General features: G+C 37.0%; 1 protein-coding gene across 1 annotated transcript in view; it reads left to right on the plus strand.

The window, feature by feature from the left end:
* Positions 1-5,139: 5,139 nt before the first annotated feature.
* Positions 5,140-20,142, plus strand: part of VWDE (von Willebrand factor D and EGF domains) — a 32,912-nt gene continuing 17,909 nt past the window's right edge. The window contains exons 1-11 of the mRNA XM_050332876.1: positions 5,140-5,318; positions 7,719-7,950; positions 9,915-9,971; positions 10,720-10,979; positions 12,551-12,640; positions 13,866-14,010; positions 14,674-14,888; positions 15,217-15,290; positions 17,323-17,596; positions 17,677-17,885; positions 18,331-19,316. Coding sequence (XP_050188833.1) covers positions 5,274-5,318; positions 7,719-7,950; positions 9,915-9,971; positions 10,720-10,979; positions 12,551-12,640; positions 13,866-14,010; positions 14,674-14,888; positions 15,217-15,290; positions 17,323-17,596; positions 17,677-17,885; positions 18,331-19,316 — 2,587 coding nt within the window. The 5' untranslated portion in view covers positions 5,140-5,273. The remainder of the gene's footprint in view (positions 5,319-7,718; positions 7,951-9,914; positions 9,972-10,719; positions 10,980-12,550; positions 12,641-13,865; positions 14,011-14,673; positions 14,889-15,216; positions 15,291-17,322; positions 17,597-17,676; positions 17,886-18,330; positions 19,317-20,142) is intronic.

The following is a 20,142-nucleotide window of genomic DNA, read 5'->3' on the forward strand; positions in this document are numbered from 1 at the left end:
GCAGGTGGACGGGAGGGCGCAGGGCGGGCGGCTGCTCTGGGCGCCGCGGGCAGCGCCGGGTGCTGCCCTGTGCACATCGCCTGCCCACAGCCCCGCAGCTACGTGTCACTGCGGCACTGGAAGAGGCGTAACTTTATCAACAGGAGTAGGAACTGTCCTTGTCGTAGCGCACTTGCTGGGAAGATCTGGCGAGGGAAACTCGAGGACCAGGGGTGCTGGTTCTCCCACTCTCCCTTCACGGCGCTCTTGCCCTCCGTGCTGGAGCACAGGCGGTGCGTTGGCGCATCCTTACCTGGGACTTCTGCAAACCCCGTGTCTGTATTGTTTCTAATTTTGGACAGAAAATCCACATAAAGGGTAGATGCAATAGTGTATTACACTGAAAACGACTACAAAACATTCTATAAACGTATATTTTACATTTTTATAAAGGTTACGCAATTATTTACTACCTTTGCAAAACACCCCTGAGGGTGTGGACATGAGTGGTTGAAAAGTGGTTTTAACGCCAAATCAGACAAGGCTATTTATATAAGATGTATTAATGTGTTCGTGTTGATTTGATTTTCTTCATTGTTCTGTGCATAGGAATAGTCATATTCCTGTTCAGTGGGATTGCAATACTGTCATTGCTACAACATTTTTGCTCACATTCTCATTTAGGTCTCTTCCAAGGAGATGGCATCTTTTAGGTAGTTACAGTAATTTTTATATTTTGCTTTAAAAGCGTTACTCTAAATAGTTTTTTCAGGATAACTTCCAAAAAGTGAACTTCTTTTTATTTTAGTATTTTGTAAGAGTTTAAATCCACAAATACATCTAAGCACTTTTATTAAATGCAGTCCCAGTTTTAATTTCTGCCTTGGGATGTTGATATGCTGCATCCTTTGAAGTCAGTGGTTGCAAGAAAAGGCACATTCATGACCAGAATGGGCACTTACTAAAGATGCTGTTTAACTGTGGTCTCTTACCAGACCCTGACCTTTGGACAGCAGGAGATATAAACTAATAAGCTATTTGTACCAGAGGAACTGAGTTGCCAGTCCTACCACTCTCCCCTTGTCTATCTGTACTCTACTGTGGCTCTTTTTCCCTTCTCTGCTCTGGTTTGCATTCATCATTTCTCAGTTATTGACTGTTCCATCATGCTGGAAGCATTATGGACAGGTGGAAAATCATTGAGCCCTCTTTGCACGTGGATGAAACAGAGATATGAACAGGAAGTTGAAAAGCCCCTCCTTTGTGGAACTCATTTTCTGCCTGAGTGCCTCAGAGGCAGTCATCAGGAGCCTTAAATATCTCTTTGTGGAAAATAAGCTCTTTTGTTAATTTTAGAAACCTCTTTGACTTTTGGTTAAGGTGTGGTATTCAGAGTACCTATTAAGTACCCCAGTTTATGTCAGTCATGATACGAACCCTGATGTGTTGGCAAAGCTTTCATCTACATCTCTCCCAGTAGGCTCATCCAGTGGCACAATACTATCCTTGTCTTTAGAATGTTGCAGCCTAGGGTCACATTTCTCAATATCCGGCAGGACCAAGAAGGTCTGTGATGGATCCCAGCAAAGCTCACTGTATTAATTCTGAAGACATCCAGGAAAAAGCAAATATGGAATCAAATACTTTCTGGCATGCAGAGACTCGAGCTGAAGAACAGTAGAGATCCATGTGCAGTATATTGAGGGTCTGTGGAAAGAAGCACAGAATATGATAGAATATTCTAGGGAAACATCTACATCTATTCCCGGGATGGATTGCTTTTTCAGCGGACAGTATGTAGTATCTGGACCTCCAAACAGAAAAGAGAGTTTGACTTTCTAGAAATATGTCTCTCCTCATCACATGTATCCTATTGCATGTATCTCCTTTGAATTAAGTTAAACCAGAGGTGCACAATATGCAAAGAAGCCTAAATTTCATGGTCTCAGTTCTTAAGTATCCATTTGTGTGTTTCATAGTTAGAATTTCATTTTTCTATGGCAAATATTTTAAATTAAAGTTATTAAATCACAAATATATTTAAAGGTCCAAAGAGAAATAAAAAGAATATTCCCATATACATGGAAAGATTTCCATTAAGAATAATCTTGATTAAATGCTAAGTTTTGTTAAAACTTACATGAGTTTTCCATTTTGTGTCAGAACATGTTAGAATATTTCCTGATTGTGGGTGAATTCCAGACAACAGTAGTGCATACGTCTATGTTCTTAAATACTAGGCAGAGCTGGTAGGTAAGCCTGCCCTGTAGGTAACCTTCCTTAGCACTTTACAGCTTTCAGACACTGTTTTCAGTTCCTTATAATTTTGTCAGACTTTACTCATTGGAGAGCGACTCATTGGAGAGAGACTATTTGCAAGAGCACGTAGTGACAGGACAGGGGGTGATGGTTTCAAATGGAAAGAGAGTAGATTTAGATTAGATATTAGAAAGAATTCTCTACAATGGGGTTGATGAGACACTGGAACAGGTTGCCCAGAGAACTGTCCCATCCCTGGATGTGTTCAAGGCCAGGTTGGATGGAGCTCTGAGCAACCTGGTCTAGTGGAAGGTGTCCCTACCCATGGCAGAGGGATTGGAACCACATTATCTATAAGGTCCCTTCCAATGCAAACCATTCTATGATTCTGTAAAATTGTTGGGTGTTAGACACAGGCAGAGCTTTTCTGGAGCACTAAAGCAAAATCAGTATTCATCATTCTGAGAATAATGTTTTAAAGAATGTTTATACCAAAATTTATTTTTATTTAATGCACCCTGAAAAAGTAAATTATGACTTCAGTGGAAAATTTAGCCAACTCCCCTCTTAAATGCCTGTGGTTTGAGCAGATCTGGTCTTCAGGAGTAACTTTCACAGAGAACATGACATTCGCTGTCCTTATCTATCCATAATTATGATAGCATTATTTGTTTCTGCTGTTGCTGGAGTCAGACAGCATTTCAGTTAAACTCAGAGGTGTAAAAAAGTAATTTTTATTTGTGTTATTGGTGAGTGGTAATTATTTTCAGTTGTTTTGCAGAATGGGTAGGGAAAGGAAAAAAAAAAAAATCAACCAGTATTATGCAACTCTAAAGTTTCCATACAATAACTATGGAAATATTAGCATACTTCTAGAAAGGAAGAAAGAATACACAAAGAACTGGGTGACATTTTAAAGTGATATGCATAATAAGAAACTTATAATTTGATCTTTAGTAGGATTTATAACCCTATTACAGATGAGTACAGTCAGCTGCTTTAAAGATCTATCAAATGATGATCTAATTAAACTGTGGAGGAAAAGAAAATAGAGACTTGTCTCATGTCTAGTTTGATTTATTAATGGGGAAGGTAACAGATATTAATTGTTTCAGGAGTGGCTCAGTTACAGGAAAGGAAACTAATGAGGGTGCTGTATGAAAGGAAGAATTCCAATAAAAAATAGAGGACAGGAAGAAACTTTCACCATGGTTCATAAACTGCTTGTGCTGTAGCTTGCTTGGAAAACATTTTAATAACACACATGACTGACCTGTGATTCTTCAAGGGCTTTTCTTTAAATTCCAGTGGAGGGTAAGTTCTCTGTAAGGTCAAATTGTATGGACACGAATAGCCTACAGGCTGCTACGAGCAACTCAGAAACACAGTGGTGGCACAGTCAATCATACCGACTTCCAGCTGCCCTTAGAAGCTAGAAGATAAAGCTATTGTTACCTGCCTGGGTAGCCTAAAGCCATACTGGATTAGATCTTCAGTCTTTGAAAGACTATAGGATTCTCATGCTGTGTACTAAAGGAGATGAAGTCTGTTCTTTCACTAAGGCTTCTTCTCCATTTAAAGGCAGGGAATTACTTGATTTGGAAACTGTTTTATAGTTGTGGTTATCTAGACAATGCCAAAATTGTGGAAGATTTTACATTATTGCATGATTTGAACCAAAATATGTTTGTAATCAGTGACACAATTATACCATGGAAAATATGCAACAAATACAGACAAACGCAGGACCAAAAACTGAAGATCAGAGCATTCCTATTAAAAATATAACATTAGAGAACTTTGCTTACAGCAGTATTTTAAAATTCATTAGCAGCATAGTGAAAGCAAGAATAAAGAATCACTGTGTCATTCAGTGTAACCTGAAATTCTGTTCACAGCACCAGCTGGTATCCATTTTTAAAAGTAAAGTAAATAGATAGATATACTTCAAGTGTAATTTATTTATAAACGTTCTTCTACTTTGTTTTTCTCTACTTTCACTTCCCAAGCACATTCCTGAGAAAGAATGGTTGTTCAGTACATTGCATGTAAATATACCATTACTCAGAACTTCTGTTGTCACTGTCATTGATAGGAGTCAACTCAGCAGTCAGATCAGACTCAGAAATATCGGCATTCTGCTTTATTTCTGAATGAGTCTGCATTAAAAAAAAAAAAACTATCATAAAGACTTATTTCATTTTACCTATCAGAAAATTTGAGATATTCTTTGAGGCCACGAGGTCACTTAGATGTCCAAAAATAAGTTTTTGCGTGTATTTACTTTATTATAATTTAGTGTGTCTACCCATGATCATACACACTTTTGCTATAATCTACATGTATGCATACAAACTGTATACAACCATCCAACTATCTCTCATTCATTTGAGTGAATTCTTAATTTCATGCATTGGAATCCTGTAAAATGACAGCCTATTTACAAAAGACCTTTGGATAAGCCTTACTTCTCTTCAGGTAAGATTTTGGTCTTCTAATATATCTGACACTCCATTTGTATTCAGATTTTTAAATTTAATAAACATCAGTGGAACCAGAAAGTCAAAATCTAGATAGACTGTATAAACATATTCCTTCCCTCTGTTTTTACATCTTGGATAAATGGTTATTAATTTGCATGTATTGCCCACAAAAAAAAAAAAAAAAGAAAAAAAAAGAAAAAAAAAAGGAAAGTTATCACATGATGAATTCTATTCCATTTCAGAGAGCTAACATGTGAATTTGTTGTTACTAGGACTTCAATACATTTTTCTGTAAAATTAGTTTCAATCATATTGTGATATATCCTTATTTTCCCTTAAAAATACTTAACATGTTTTTAAAAATATTTGTTAGGCATTCTGTCTTGATACTCAAAATACTCTTGCTCCACAGTTCTTGAGTGCTCTCCTGCTGGACATCAGATCCTGCAGAGTCCTTACCGAAGCGTTGATTTTGATTCATCCCATCTCCAGCAATCAGCTATTCAGGATTTGATCTGTGACCATTCCCTAACACCAGGATGGTACCGCTTTATGATTTTTGATAAGCCTGCTGAGATGCCAACCAAGTGCGTGGAGGTATTGTTACGAATCATTTGATTCTGAGAAGTAACTCTTTCTGCTGAAGAATTTTTCAGTAGGACAGATATAAAAAAAAAAGAATATGGTTATGGAGACTGATGTGGAAAAATACAAAGTACCTGATCTTTTCTAAATATTTGATTATAATAAAATGTATTACCTTGAAAATTAAGTCTTAAGCATTGAAAATTTTACACTGAATGGGCAGTAGCAGAGGATGATAGATTAAATCCCTTTCAGAGCGCTCAAAAGCTGTAATTTGTAGTCAGTGCTAAGGATTTTCTCAGTGGTAGCATAGCAGGGATATCATGTTGTAAAGTTGCAACTATGTGATGGTCAGTCTGTTAGCAAAGCCGTGTGAAAGCAGAATAAAGACTTGAAGCCACATGAATCCAGTAATTGTGGAGCTTTTAAAGTGATCATGCCAGAGAGAATGGATAACTCATAAAGTGACTTGAACTAACAGAGCTAACTGAGGATAAGTTGCCTTGTCATCTGCAAGCCTCCAAAGACTCAAGAACTACTTGAAATATTTAATACTTTAGATGTGTAATTCTTTATTTTGCGGCATGCAAAAAAACTCAGTTAAATTCTAAGATTTGTCCTTGTAGTTTCCTATTTTAAAACATTTCCTTGTTTAAAAGTCTAAGAATGTCATCAAAATATTTTACCCTTGATTTTTCTAAAGAATTGAAGTTTCCTGGTCACAGTCTCCTAAAAAATTAAAATAAAATCCCATCAATGAAGTGCTTCTAAAGGAATATAAATCAGTTGAAGTATACTAATGAATTAAATTTTTATAGCAGCCTATCTTATTTTTATTTATTTATTAAAACTCTGCAGCTGTATAAAGCCACTGAAGTACCTTTATTGTACAGCTGACTCAAAGACTAAGAGGGATGTGCTGAAGAGGCTACTTGTTATCCAGATTTTATACTGAAAAAACCTAATAAGTATGATTTACTGAAGGACTTTCAGTTATATTTAATATAAAAAAAGGAAAAAGTTGCATTTTCTCAAAAATTGATTCTTTAATGCAAAGAGTCAGCACAATAAACCAGGCGAAAAAACAATGCGTTTTTCAGAACAGAGGTTAGGAAAAATACCTACTTGTCTCATTTAGGTAGGTTTTAGAAATTTGACTAAAATTCTCAGTTCTTAGTAAATATTATTAAAACTAGGCTGCCATCCTAACACAGAGGAGCTCAGATAATTGCAGTTGGAAAGAGATTGATTCAAAGCTTATTCAACAAATTAAATTTGTGCATTGAAATCTGCCTTTTTGCATCTGTTGACAAAACCATAACATTTATTTTGAACCTCAGAGTCAAAACATTAAAACCAAACTAAAATGGATGTCTTGTTGAGGAAGTTTCCTCCTTTGTTTTCTTTTGGGAAACTTTTATTATAGCTGCATTTAATCTTTGTCAAAGATTCAGACTTAAACAATCCATCCCATTTCTGAGTACTTGTTATTAATTTTGTCTTTCTGATGGATTGATGGTGGGTTCAGAGGTTATAGATTAAGAAAGTAAAGCTTAATTTAGAGGTAAGTAATTGCTCAGTGAGTCTGCAGTAGACTTTATACCAAGAGATCTATAGACAAGTTGATTTTGTTGCACTATCAGGTCAAAGAAAAGAATACTTGAGGCAAAGACTGAAGAAAAGGTTCTCAAAATCTCACAGTTTCAGATTTATAGTTTTCATGTAAATGTTTTTCAAATGCTGGCTTTGACATGCTATGTTCCCCTAGTTGTTTCTCTTCAGTTTGCTTTCAGCAGCACACGAAAGCCAGGAGCTGATCTTTAACTCATTCTGGTAACCCACGAACCAGATTCCTTCTTTGTCTCTTCAGGATTCATTTTTCTACATTCCACTGGTAAACTCTTGTGTCTGTTAAATCAGACTTTGTTTACCATGGTTGGTACTACTGTGAAGTTGTGACTTTCAGGGCAGCTTCCTTGACCTGAAGACCTGACATAGCCATAGTGGTGAGGGGTGAGGAAGAGTTTTCCACAGCAGACTTCTTACTCCATGAAGAAAAGCACTGAAAAAAGCTTTTGCTTGCAAGAGAAGGAGCAACAATCTGCTAAAATGACCTGTTGAATCAGCATCTGAACTACAGACCATGGTCCATCCTTTGTAAACACCAAAGGATTTAGGGTTGCTACAAAGTCAGTGTGATTGTTATGGGGTTGCAACAAGCATATTTGCATCTAAAGATGAGAAATTGAAAGGCAGATGGGGCTTTTCAGTTGTCTTGCATTTTCAACTCAGGCTGTATATCAGTAACCTTGCCATTAGTTGGCCACATCTTTTAGAGGAAATCCAGGAGATTAGCAGCAACAGTTTGATTTAGCATTAACCATTTTCTTATCTTTTTTTCTGATGGTGAAGATGAATCACTGTGGGACTCAAGCGCCTATCTGGCTGTCTCTGAGGGAGTCAGAATCCATGCCTCGACCTGGTGAGATCAAACAGTTAACAGCTTGTGCTACATGGCAGTTTTTCTTCAGCACTTCAAAAGACTGCTGTCTTTTCCGAATCCCTGTCAGGGTGAGGAACTGTGGAGATTTCTTTGTTTACTTACTGCAGCCCACCCAAGGATGCATGGGTTATTGTGCTGAAGGTGAGAAAATGCATGCTCTAATTCAGCTAAGTGTGTGATACTTGGCTTAGTGGAAATGTCAGAAAATAGTTCTGCTAAAATTTCTTGCAGTTCTTACCTTTACTATTGATACAATAGAAGAATGATTTGAAATGTATAAGGTGGGTTCAGTTCAACCCTTTTTAACTTACATGTAGCACTCAACTATTTTTCAAAGTTCAAAAACTTAAGAATTGAAATTTTCCATATAATGAAATGGGGTTTTAAGACACATCTGGAAATAAAAAGTCACCGTACCTATAGTAACACTCATACTCTGCAAATACCCATTACTAAGCATGCATAGAATTATGTATCAGAGTGAGCTTTGTCTAAGAACTTGACTAGACTGTGTTTATTGTTTAGCATTGCTGGGAATACTTTTGTTACTGTAAATCTTTTATCATCTTTCTGGGAGAGCTTACACTTTGTTGCTAGAAGATAACACAGAAATGCTTTACTGATGCACATTTTATTAGTAGTTTGAGAAAGAAATGGAGATTTTTTGCAATGTCTCGTGGTGTCTTGGACCATTGTGCTTCAGAAATGTGTTGGTGTTCACAGCTCAAAACTTTGGTATTTCGTTATTCCTGCCAGATTTTTTCAGATAAGTAAGGCATGGTTAAATCCTTACAGTTATACTGTGAAATACTGTGAAATAGGGACAAACTAATGCAGTAGGAAGTTCTTAGTAGTTCTTATAATGTACCATAGTAAAAATACTAGTGATATTTTTATACATCATATACTGTAATTCTCTGAGTCATAGTCTCTATTACTGACTGCTTTCAGAAGCTTAATAGCAAATCTACCAGTGGGCTTTCTGGTGCCTTAGTGGTCTAGGCCATTATTATGGCATTATATGACATTATATCTTTAGGTCCAATTGTTAAAGCATTCTCCAAGGTTTCAGCGTGCATGTGACTGAAACAGTGAAAAATTCCTGCACAATAGGACTTGCATTTACTTTGGCTCAGGACTTGTGAAGAGGAAGAAGGAAGATATAAAACCAGAGAGGCAATAAGCTAGCAAATCTTTACTGTCTCAAAACAAAAAGGAGGCAAAAAGCATAACTCTTATTTGGCTCTGCTGAATGCTGTAAATCTGAAACACATTTTGAGTTTACAAGCACTCATTTAAGATGATGTTTTTTGCATGAAGTGCGCTGTACTGATGTGCTACTTTTTGTATCCAGGTTACCATGTGTACTGTGTTGTATCTTTCACACTTGATAGCTGTAAACACTTCATGCACATTTTTGAACAGACTGTCCTCTACATGATAAGGAATTCAAACATTCAATTGTGAAGTGTGGAACAGCATAGTCTTCATTCTTTTTGGTGAATGGGATTTTCAGTGTTGTTGCTGCCCTTCGTATGTAGTTTGAGTGGAGTGATTAACCTCTTTGTGCTCCTATTACAAATGCAAAGTTCCACTTATTTTTTTTATAGCATTCAAAGTGCAAAACAATAGCAGTGCAAAAGCACTTTTTCTTAGGTTTTTGTAGGAAAGGGGATTTTTTTTTCAAAGCAGGTCTGCACTGAATTTGGCTGTCCAGGATTGCAGTTAATGAATAAGTGTTCAGATGTGGATTTGGGGAGGGAAAATATTTATTCAAGAGAATAGTTTAATTCCTATTTATTCAGTAACAACATCTATAAGTATTGGCTGAGTACATCAGTAGTAAAAGATGCAGAGGTGGTAGAATGTTCTCTACCCTCCCTCCCTCCAAGGTGATTTCCAACACAAGCCTTTATACTGACTGCTGCCATAGTTATATGTGGATCAGATTACAGGATTGCCTCTGTTCTGCAAATTTGCACTTCAATTAGTGTTTTGTGAAATTTGGTGTATTTTTAATATAGGGCAATACTTTAAGAGCACCGGAGCACATACGCTGTATGTGTGTGAATATAAGATGTAAGAACAGTTTATGGTTATTTCAGATGCAAAGCCACAGACATGTGATCCTGAGGGAATGAAATTTCAAGGTGCCTGCAGCAGTAAGTATTTTGGTTTGATTTTCAAGATTTTCCGTGCATCTGTGACCCAATAATGTCAACATTTAGTCATACTCTGTCTTGAATAAAAACACGTTGATGTTATCAACAAGTATTGCTTGGCTTGTTCAAAATGAGCAATTTGTAAGTAATTTCAGAAAAATCTGGATTACAAAAATACTTTCTCAGAATAATGTTTTGAGTAAGTACCAAAACGTTAAAAAGTAATTGTGCTAATGCTGATTTACAGATACTTTGATTCTTTGGAAATAAAATATAAGAGGAATCTGCAGATCTACAGTTGCTTATTCTGTTCTTTTATAAGTATTCCTTTTCTTTTTCCTTTATTCTTTTTTTTTCCCCACTTTCTTCATAAGTAGTGAAATTATTCTACTGTATGGCAAATTCCTTTGCATGTTGCTCTTCCATCTGGTAAAATAATTAATTATATTTGATTCCCTTGTTTATGTTTTTGGATTGTCTTTTTTTTAATTTTTGCCGTCTCTTTAGCACCTTCCTATTGGCTAGAATATAATCAAAGGTTCATAAAGAGTTTTTCTCCATTTAACAATTAATAAAAGGAAGATACACATTTTTCTTGATTCTCTTATGAAATTATATAATATTTCCACATATGAAAAAGGTAAATATTATTAGTCTATTAACTAGCAAAAGGTATGTCAGTGTCAATTTATCCAATACTGATTTTGCACAGTATGAAAAGCACAAACCACACTTCTGTTTGAACTAGGTAACCTGGCTGCTACATCAGCTCCACCTGTGTCACCACCACTGCCATTGGTTCCTGAAGTTGTAGCAGAGATGATCAAAGGCAGCATTTACTTAAGGTGTACCTTTGGTGTTCCTTCTGCAAACAGCTCTGTTGGATTCATTGTAACCTGGTCAAGACTTTCTCCTGAAGGTATCAAAGAAGAACTTACACACGAAACTGCAGTTCATACCTTCTCACTTCTAGAACTAGATGGGATAAACGTCAGACTTGGAGACAGAGTATGTTAAAACTTAATTATAATTTCTTTGTATCTTTGTAAATATGGTCCAGTAGACACAAAAATTATCAGAGGGAGGTCCAGCACTGTGCTGTATAATTTTTCCTGGCAGAAGCCTACTGCCTCTACTTGTCTACACCGACAGTGCCCATATGAATGTGTAAATACCACAGAATATATCAGTAATTACCACTGCCTTTAAGGTTTTGAGACTGACTCAATACAGTGTAGTGTGCATCCAGGAGGTTAGTTTTTATTCACGTTGCCTCCTCTTCACCCTGTACTGTGATTTTTCTTTGATACTGTAAATTAGGAGGATTTTTGGAAGCAACTGCATCTCAATGAGAGGCTATAAGAGAGCCAGAGGTTGTGAGAAACTGTGTTGTTGATTCATTAGATAGATTTTTTTCTCTAAATCAATAATGAGCTGCTGCTTAATGGTTTTGTCTCTAGGATTGGATTTAAATGGTTTAATTTCTGCCATCAGAAATTAAGCCAGTGTGAGAACCTGCCTTACCTTCCATGGTAGCAGAATCAAGACATAGGCTCTCATAGTAACTTGGAGAAGCTTAAGCATTGGAAAAATCAATAACTATATATACAAAATACAGGTTATTTTTCCTGGCCAAAATAAAAACAAAAAAATGTGGTTGGTGTGCATATGTATGTTCAAGCCAAAGACAGGCAGCTTGGATGTCTTATGCACAACAATAGCAATTGTTAATCCTCAAAAATCATTCACGGACTTCAGTGACAGTCAAAAGGAAAGGCACAGTCATAAGTTACCTGCTGCTGTTATGAATCTGTGGGTTTTTTCAGGATTGGAAATATTGCATGTGTGGCCAATGTATCTCAAAATGGATACAACAAAATTTAAAAAACCCAAAACAAAAAGCCAAACACAAAACCAAAGCAAAACCATAGTGTCTAGTAGGAGGGAACTGGTTCAGTGGAGGGAAATCACAGTGAATTCATCATCTTGAAAAAGATTATCCAGGCCCTTAACATCAGAAAAGCATAATCTGAGACTTAATGGGCACTAAACAAAATTAAAGGGCAAGAAATGTGAAATGGAAAAAAAGAAGTAAATAACATGTAATCGAGCTGTAGAATGCATTTTTACAAGATGTCATGGATTGCAGAAATGCTCCAGAAAAGGCTTTTTAAATCTGAGGAGACATTGGTCAAGACTTTCTCCTGAAGGTATCAAAGAAGAACTTACACATGAAACAGCCGTTCATACCTTCTTACTTCTAGAAGTAGATGCAATAAACGTCAGACTTGGAGACAGAGACATCCTGTTCGTTAAATAGGATGATTTATATGCAGCTTTTAGTTCAAGAAGTCTCTGCACCACTGGTAGTGTATGCCAGGAAAAGGTCTTAAGCAGCTTGATCTGTTTCTATTTTTTTTCTATGCTATGTTTACCAATTACCACTGGCAACTGTTAACTTCTGGTGCAACCAGAAGACTGGCTCTGATGGATCCATTGACCCACGGTGGCTGGGTTTTGTCTTTATCTGACCATTTCATACCACAAATGTTTTCTATTATGCTGGTTTTGCCCTATAGGTCTACTGTAGCAGTTCTGCTTTTTTCATGGAGAAGCCAGATATACAAAGCTCTTCAGTTGAGAGCAAGGAATTTTTTGCTGGAATTAAGGTAATTTAAAAAAACCATAATGCTTTACTTTATCGGAGCAGGAATCTTTGAGTATTGCTATAGCAGTCATTCCTCTGACTAGAAGGCTCTTAAAATGTATTAACTGTGAATTAATAGAGCATGATGTCAGCTGAGGTGAACCTTGAATTTGTCAAAAAGCATAAGAGTCACAATGGTTTCTGTGCTCTTCATGTACTCAAGGTGCAGGAAGGCTGAATTGGCACCTTGCACATGCAGTGCAAGCCTTGGATTACATCAGCTAGAGCCAAATCTGGCACTGTATTTATAAATGTGGAGGGCCACAGCTCAGACCTGAGCCTAGGGACTCTGTTGTCCATTAGTTTAACGCTGCTGCCATTTCTGGCATGATGTGCCAACAGGCTCTCCCAGCATGTGACTGACAGGACAGTCTAGGCTGGGCCCTCTTCCCAGCTGTCTGTAGGAGTGAGGGAAGATGAGGCCAACCTGGTCTGGGCTTAAAGAGGGAAGCTGGGACATGATCTGTGAGTTTTTACTGTGGATACAGCTATAGGGAGCCATTCTCTGGCCATGAATGGGACACCAGTCCAGGAAAGACATACTGCATGTCCTTACATGTTGGGTACAGTCTTATTGACTTAGCCTGAGATTATGTTTCTGGAGGATCAGGGCCCAGATTTATCTCATGGAAGTGTAGCAGTGTACACTGCTGAGGGCCAATGTGTTATTTTTGTTTCCCTGTGAGTCTGAGTTCAGAATTCTACCCAGTGTGCCAAGCTCAGCTGTGGGCCTCTGTTACTGATCTCTTATTGCATTTTCGATTATACATCTTTAGCAAGCTGTATTGTAAGCTTATGGAGAAGAATCCCAGGAGAAATATGGTGCTTCCAGACTCTTTTGGGAATTGTTGCCTGTAGGTAACTTTCCCTCCATTTCCCTGCCCACTCCCCCAAGACAGTACACCAAACTGTATCTTAGCTTCCAGGGGTTACATGGAGAATACATTTTTGTGGGGTTAATGTGGTTTGTTCGTTTCTTACCCTTCTATCTGGCCTTTACTCTTGCCTTTTCCTTATCCTTGCCCCTTTTCCCACCTCTTTAAGACTCAGTCTGTAGTGTCCACATCTTTTCTCCAATGTGCTGCTGCTGCTCAGCCCATGTAAACAAGCACTCCTAGCTGGTTAATAAGCAGTGCTTCAGTTTACTCACAAATGATGCATTTTAAGTAAAGTTTCTTCTGTGTTAGATACGTCCAGAAACATATGATATATCAGAAGATGGGAAGGAATACAGACTGACAGTAGAAAGTAGCATTCCTATTCCTTGTCCTGAGTTTAGCCAGCTTGAAAGTGACTGCAAAATCTCACTAACATTAAATAGTGTTGATGAAGGTAAGTATTAAACTGATTTTGTTTCATTTTGTATGTTTAATATATTTTTCTAAATATTCTTGCTGATATCTTTCTTTGGAGAAGCTATTACAGTGTAAAATACTTTCTAAAATGTTAAAGTATTCACAGGCTGTATATGATGCTGCTGAAAGTATGGAAAAGCGTGTCCATATTACTGGTTGAAATTAAGTGGTTTATGACAGCTGTTGATATCAGACCCACATTCTTTAACTTGAATAGACAGAATACTTTAATACTTGCAAAGTTTAATTCAGTTAATTTTGTTTACCTGTTGTTTTCCAAGTACTAGATATGCAATAGCAAAGTCCCCATTTTTTGCTATTACCATTTTCCCTAGTACTTTCTCAAGTACAAGTCCCGTGAACAGGAGGAGCCTTGCCTTTGCAGACGGCCATTTTTATGTCACATTAGCAAACCTACTATGATTTCCATTAGTCTATCAAACAGGGAAATTCGAGAGCAATTTCTTGGGCATGTGTATGAAGGTGTAGAGACGAGGTTGTGCATGACCAAATGCAAGAAAAATGGATAAATTATTTTAATTTATGAAAGACTATGCAAAAAAGTTATCTATATTAAAAGTAGTATAAAACATGTGATTTATTTAGAGGAAAAATTCACTATATATTTTCTTTAAAACAGGTAAAGAGCAGCTCGGTTTAAACTTGGCTCTTTCTTCTTGTCATGTGGATCTTCTCCAGAAACCCTGCAATAATGGAATCTGTAGTCAAGCTGTAATTTATTTCACTGCTGTGACAGACTTCATGCAGGATGGAGACAGAATTACCAGAATTGCAGTTGAGCCTATATCCAGTGAGAATTTCCTGTGGAATGGCTATGTTCCAGAAAGCATACAGGTTAAAAATCTTCATGTTAAGCTCTATTAACTGGCCAGAAGTATGGCTGATGTTAATGAAGTTTCTATTTCAGTCATGACTTCCTGACTCACACCAAGATTTCTAAGTAGTCAATTTTAATTTGTTTTATTTTCATTTAAATTCTGTGTTTTCATTTGAATTTTTTTTTTTTTGACATTTTAGTAGTGATATAACTACTCAGTTTGATTAAAAGTATAATATAATACATATATTAGAATGTAAACTAGTATCCTGAGATAAATTATATACATGAGTCTGTTTATTTCTAAATCTGACATGGCTTACTATTTGCTACTTTGTTCTGAAGATTACAGTTAAGGATCTACCCACTGCCTACTGCTACTCATTTACTGATCCTCATATAATTACATTTGATGGAAGGTAATTACTGAATTAATGCTCCTAACTTAAAGCATATGGGGATTTTTTGTGGGTGGTTTTGGTGGGCTCTTTCATTTATTTAAGTATTTATATATTTGTTTTAAATCTGTGCTGGTGATACAAGTCAGATGAAGTTTTCTGTAACAGCACTGAGTTTAGTTTCTTTGGGGTTTTTTTGACAATAAGGATAAATGTGCTTCAGTTTTTAAAAAAAGCTTGCCAGTTATGATGAGGTTTGTAATATTTGCATTTCTAAAGGCAAGTTTTGGGGTTGTGGCAAGAGAATGAAGCAAATGGACTATTTTGCTTTCTAGGGCCGTATGACAAGAGAGGAGAGGATGCTGTGCAGTCTGTTGATCATAAAAGATAGGAATGCTCATATATGAACCATGATAAAATGATTGATTAGACAAAACTTTTGATGCAAAGGTGTTTCCAATCAACAGCATAGTTTCCCCATTTCTGTGTATCAGTATCTGAATCCTTGCGAGGATCAACTTCCTAGAAGCTATCTACTGTCTGTGTAGCATTTTGCTGAGTTTATTAGTGGCATTGAAAGCAATAGTGGCATTCACAGCACTTATTCAGTACTGTCACTTGCACGTCGCTGGCCTTCTTTTTGAAGTGAAGACAGTTTCTTTGGACACAGCTGTTGTGGTTTTGCTATGCTTCTTTCTTTCTTTCAAAGTGTTTCTGATTCACAAAAGATGTCTGAACAAACACATGCTCCAAGCCTGTGACTTTTATATTCTCTGTTCAGTAGAAGCACATTTCTTCAAGTGGCAGGGTGAGAAGAAGAGGGTATGTTGCCTCCAAATAAGAATGTTCAGACCACAACCTCACTTCTGTGAACTTGATAACAGAAGGAAAAATGAAGGTTGTGATTGATTCTCTGACAGAACTGTGACTAGTAATATTAATAAACTCAATGGAGTTATCCTGATCTTGCAGTTTCTCCTTCAGTAGAAGTTTTAGGGATGTCTTCACTGAGCATTTTAACTGTGGATGCATTGTGATCAAGCTTCCTTGTGAAGCAGTGTTTTACTGTGATGTGGTCTGTCGGGAAGTATGATGCTGCAGGGAAAGAACTTCCTTTGTAAGGATAAATTATGTTACTACAATTAAATTGATGAAACAAGTAGAAAAGGAACTGTCTGCACTGAATCACAGACAATCTTATGCAGTCCCAGTAGGGCAGCCATCTGCAGTTTGTCTGCTGGCCCATTATACACAAAGCAAATTGCCAGTCTACTGTTAACTATCAAATGCCATTTATAGCCAAGAGGCTGTTAAACTCCCAGCAAAAGTTTGGGGGTTTTCTTTCCATTCTTTCTTCTTTTTCTGTCTTGCTGCTGAATCATTAAATTGGCTATTTTAACCTTGCTTCAGGGGACAGATGGCAACCCTAAGGAAAAAGAGCAAGTTGCTATTTATGGTTTTCATTTTAAATAATCTTTGGGAATAAGCCCTCCCCATCTCCATCTTAATAAAGCAGACCTTTTTAAAAAAGATGTGACTTTCAAAATCACTTTGTCAAGGGTACTTGTGCAGTTTTCAGCAGCTGCCCCCACATGCACCCTGCTGTGCGTCTTATTGCTCTTTCTGCATAGGTGTGCTGTTGTAGAAACAGAAAGGTTGAGAAGTACCCTCCAGTTCCCTGTCACGTGCAGTGTTAAAAAAAATAATCAAAGAATATCAAAGGCTTCATGGTTATGTTTCCATTCACAGCCATTGTCTACATATACTCAACTCATTGTATGATACTTCTTTTATTCCTTATTTTTCTGGTGTAAAAATAAGGGTTTTTTTTTGGTTTTTTTTGATTTAGGTCTGCACAGAGGAAAATATGATTGGTGTTTGTTCAGGATAAGTTGTGTGTTGGTCTGTGGGCTGTACTGTTTGTTTTTTCTGACTCAGGAAAATGAGTTGCATTATCAAAGTTCACCAAATATTAGAAATCTGTTTGAAGATAAAGTTGCTGACGTGGTGATTATAACCAAAGTGATACCCTATGCTATTCTTTTGATTCTAGAGTCTATGACAATTTTAAAACAGGAACATTTGTTCTCTATAAGAGTACATCTCGAGATTTTGAAGTTCATGTTCGCCAGTGGGACTGTGGAAGTCTTCACTACCCAGCATCCTGCAACTGTGGCTTTGTTGCCAAGGAAGGAAGTGATATAATTGCATTTGACATGTGCAGTGGTCAGCTGCATGAATCACAGCCACACTTATCTGTAATAAACAGAGACACAACAGGAAGCAATGTCAGAGTCACTGAATCCTACCTAGGAAGAAAAGTAACAGTAAGTGGTAAATAATGCTTACGGAATAGGAAAAATTAAAAATCATGTTTCTCATGATGATATCTTCAACTCCTTTTTAGGTTTTGTTTTCTTCTGGAGCTTTCATTCGTGCTGATGTGAGTGAATGGGGAATAAGCATAACGCTTAGGGCCCCCAGCTCAGATTACAGGCATACAGTGGGACTCTGTGGCACCTTTGATGGAATTGTGGAGAATGACTATCACACTGCAAGTGGGGCGGAAATCCCAAATCATGCTAATGCTCTTTTTTCTTTTATTAAGGAGTGGAGGTAACAATTATTCTGTTTAAATCAAGTGTCATAATTTTTGGTTCTACCTTTCCTTCAGACTCTTAAAAACTTGTCACAGTACTAAAAAAAAAGTGATCTTCTTAAGTTTTTAAGTTAATGTTAGAACGTATCAATGCATTCCATAATTAGTTTAAGAGAAAATTGAAACTGAAGTACCAAATAAGTATTTAGGTATTATGATGTAAGATTAGTTTGATTATGTTTTGAACAAAGTATCAAAGTATACAAGGATATCCACTCATCTCAATTCTTTTATTATAAGTTATTCTCGAGGTTTTGTGTTTTAACTGGTCTTTAAATATAACTGCAGATTCAGTGACATGATGTAAAAGTGTGGAACAACAAAGAACAAAAAGTTAACACTTTAGTAACACAATGAAGATAGTTCAGATGGTACAGTTTCATCTTTTTCTTTCTTGTTTAGAATTTTACCAGGAGATAGCTTGTTTGACAAAACACCTGTTTCTTTAACATCTTCGAGAAAAGTAGTCTTCTGTGACTGTGCACTTGAAGATGACGGATTATATCCTTCAGTGAACAAACTGGAGACAGCTTCTCAGTCAGAACTTCCTCTGTCTTGTAAAGAAAGTGAAAATGGTAGATTTCTTTCTTTAATACCAGGACTGGATGTCACTGCTGAGTATCTTGGTCCTATTGATCTTGTCAGAGGCTTAAAGAAACGTTCATCTGCAAATGAAATGGATTCATCTACACTTCTTCAGAGGGAGGGTAATCAAACCAAACTTCACAAAACATCATCAGTAAACTCACATGTCTTAGCAACCTCAGTGACAAATACTGGTATAGAAAGAGAAGGAAGTTCAAGCTCAGGCGTTAGAAAAAATTCTCAGCATTACAGTAGTCATCCTCTCAAAAGGCTGTCAGTTACAAGTAGAGGGAAGCGTCAGAATTATTATGAATACCATCCAGTATTCCTATTCCAAAGTCTCAGCCAAACAGACTTAGAGGAATATAGTTATTTTTTCCCAGAGGACCATGCCACTGACACAGACCAGAAGTTCCTTCCTTCTTGGCCCACACCTTCAGGCCTCACCGAGTCTAGTGCTTGGCTACTCTGCCAGCAGGCAATAGCTAATTCCAGCATAGGAAGATCTTGTGGTGCCCTTCTTGGTCGGCGAACAGAGGATGCAGTCGATATGTGCGTTAAAGATTTGCTGCTGAAAGATGACCTCAGTTGGGCAGAAGCTTCCTTACCTCTTCTGGAGAATGAATGTGAGAGAAGAATTTTAGAAGAAATAAATTACAACCCACAGGAACTTGAAGGCTCAGTTGAGAGCCTGCTTACTGCATTGAAGTGTCCCAGTCTCTGCAGTGGTAATGGGGAATGTACAGAATGGGGCTGTGCATGTTTTCAAGGCTACAGCTCGTATGACTGCAGCATACTGTCTGGTAAGTGGGAGGAAAAAAGGAGATTTACCTAAATAATCTTCTCAGTGTTCATGCGACATACATGTATTTTTCTCTCCTGCCTCGTATGAACACAAAGGTTCCCAGTGGTGGCCCTGTCCATTACCCAGTAATTTACTTGCAGCTATAATTATTTTCCATTCAGCCTTCTTGTTTCCAAAGGACAAAACATGGGCTTACTTTCTGGTACGTCAGATTTAAAAAGTTTACCACTTGGTCAGTTTGCAATCCAGAGGATTGCCCCAAGACACTGGCGATGTTTCCACACGCTGTCTTCTTCAGAGATCTCCCTTCCCAATTTTTTTATAGTCTCTGTGATCCTGTTTACTAACAGGATCTGTAAGTGGGATGTGCTTCTCTTTGGTGATGTTACATCTCTGTAAGATAACTGTTAGATGTGATGGGATTAGAATCAATAGTGAAGAAAAAAATAGATATGATAAGTAGAGCTGGGCAGGATTTTTAAAATTTTCAAGAAGTAAGACAGTCACTAAAAATTCAGTTAAGTAAGTACACTGGAAAAATATGAACACTACTACAAAACTCAAAACTCTTTCAAAATAAAACCTGCTAATATTTTCTTTTGCAGTGGTGTTTTTGTTTTAGTGACCTACTTAAAAGAAAATAGTGAAGGAGAAATTCTTTCTATAAAAAGAAATATTTTATTCCTCTTGAAGTCAAATAAGATGGTTTTACTTCATAAAAACTATTTTTGAGTGTTCTAATTTGTCACGTTATTTCCTGAAATAACTTCCACCTGAGATATTTTTTAGTCTTCAATTAAAAAAAATCCAATTATAAATTAATA

This window comes from Myiozetetes cayanensis, unplaced genomic scaffold, assembly GCF_022539395.1.
Source record: "Myiozetetes cayanensis isolate MyiCay16 unplaced genomic scaffold, myiCay2020 scf1, whole genome shotgun sequence".
Lineage (NCBI taxonomy): Eukaryota > Metazoa > Chordata > Aves > Passeriformes > Tyrannidae > Myiozetetes > Myiozetetes cayanensis.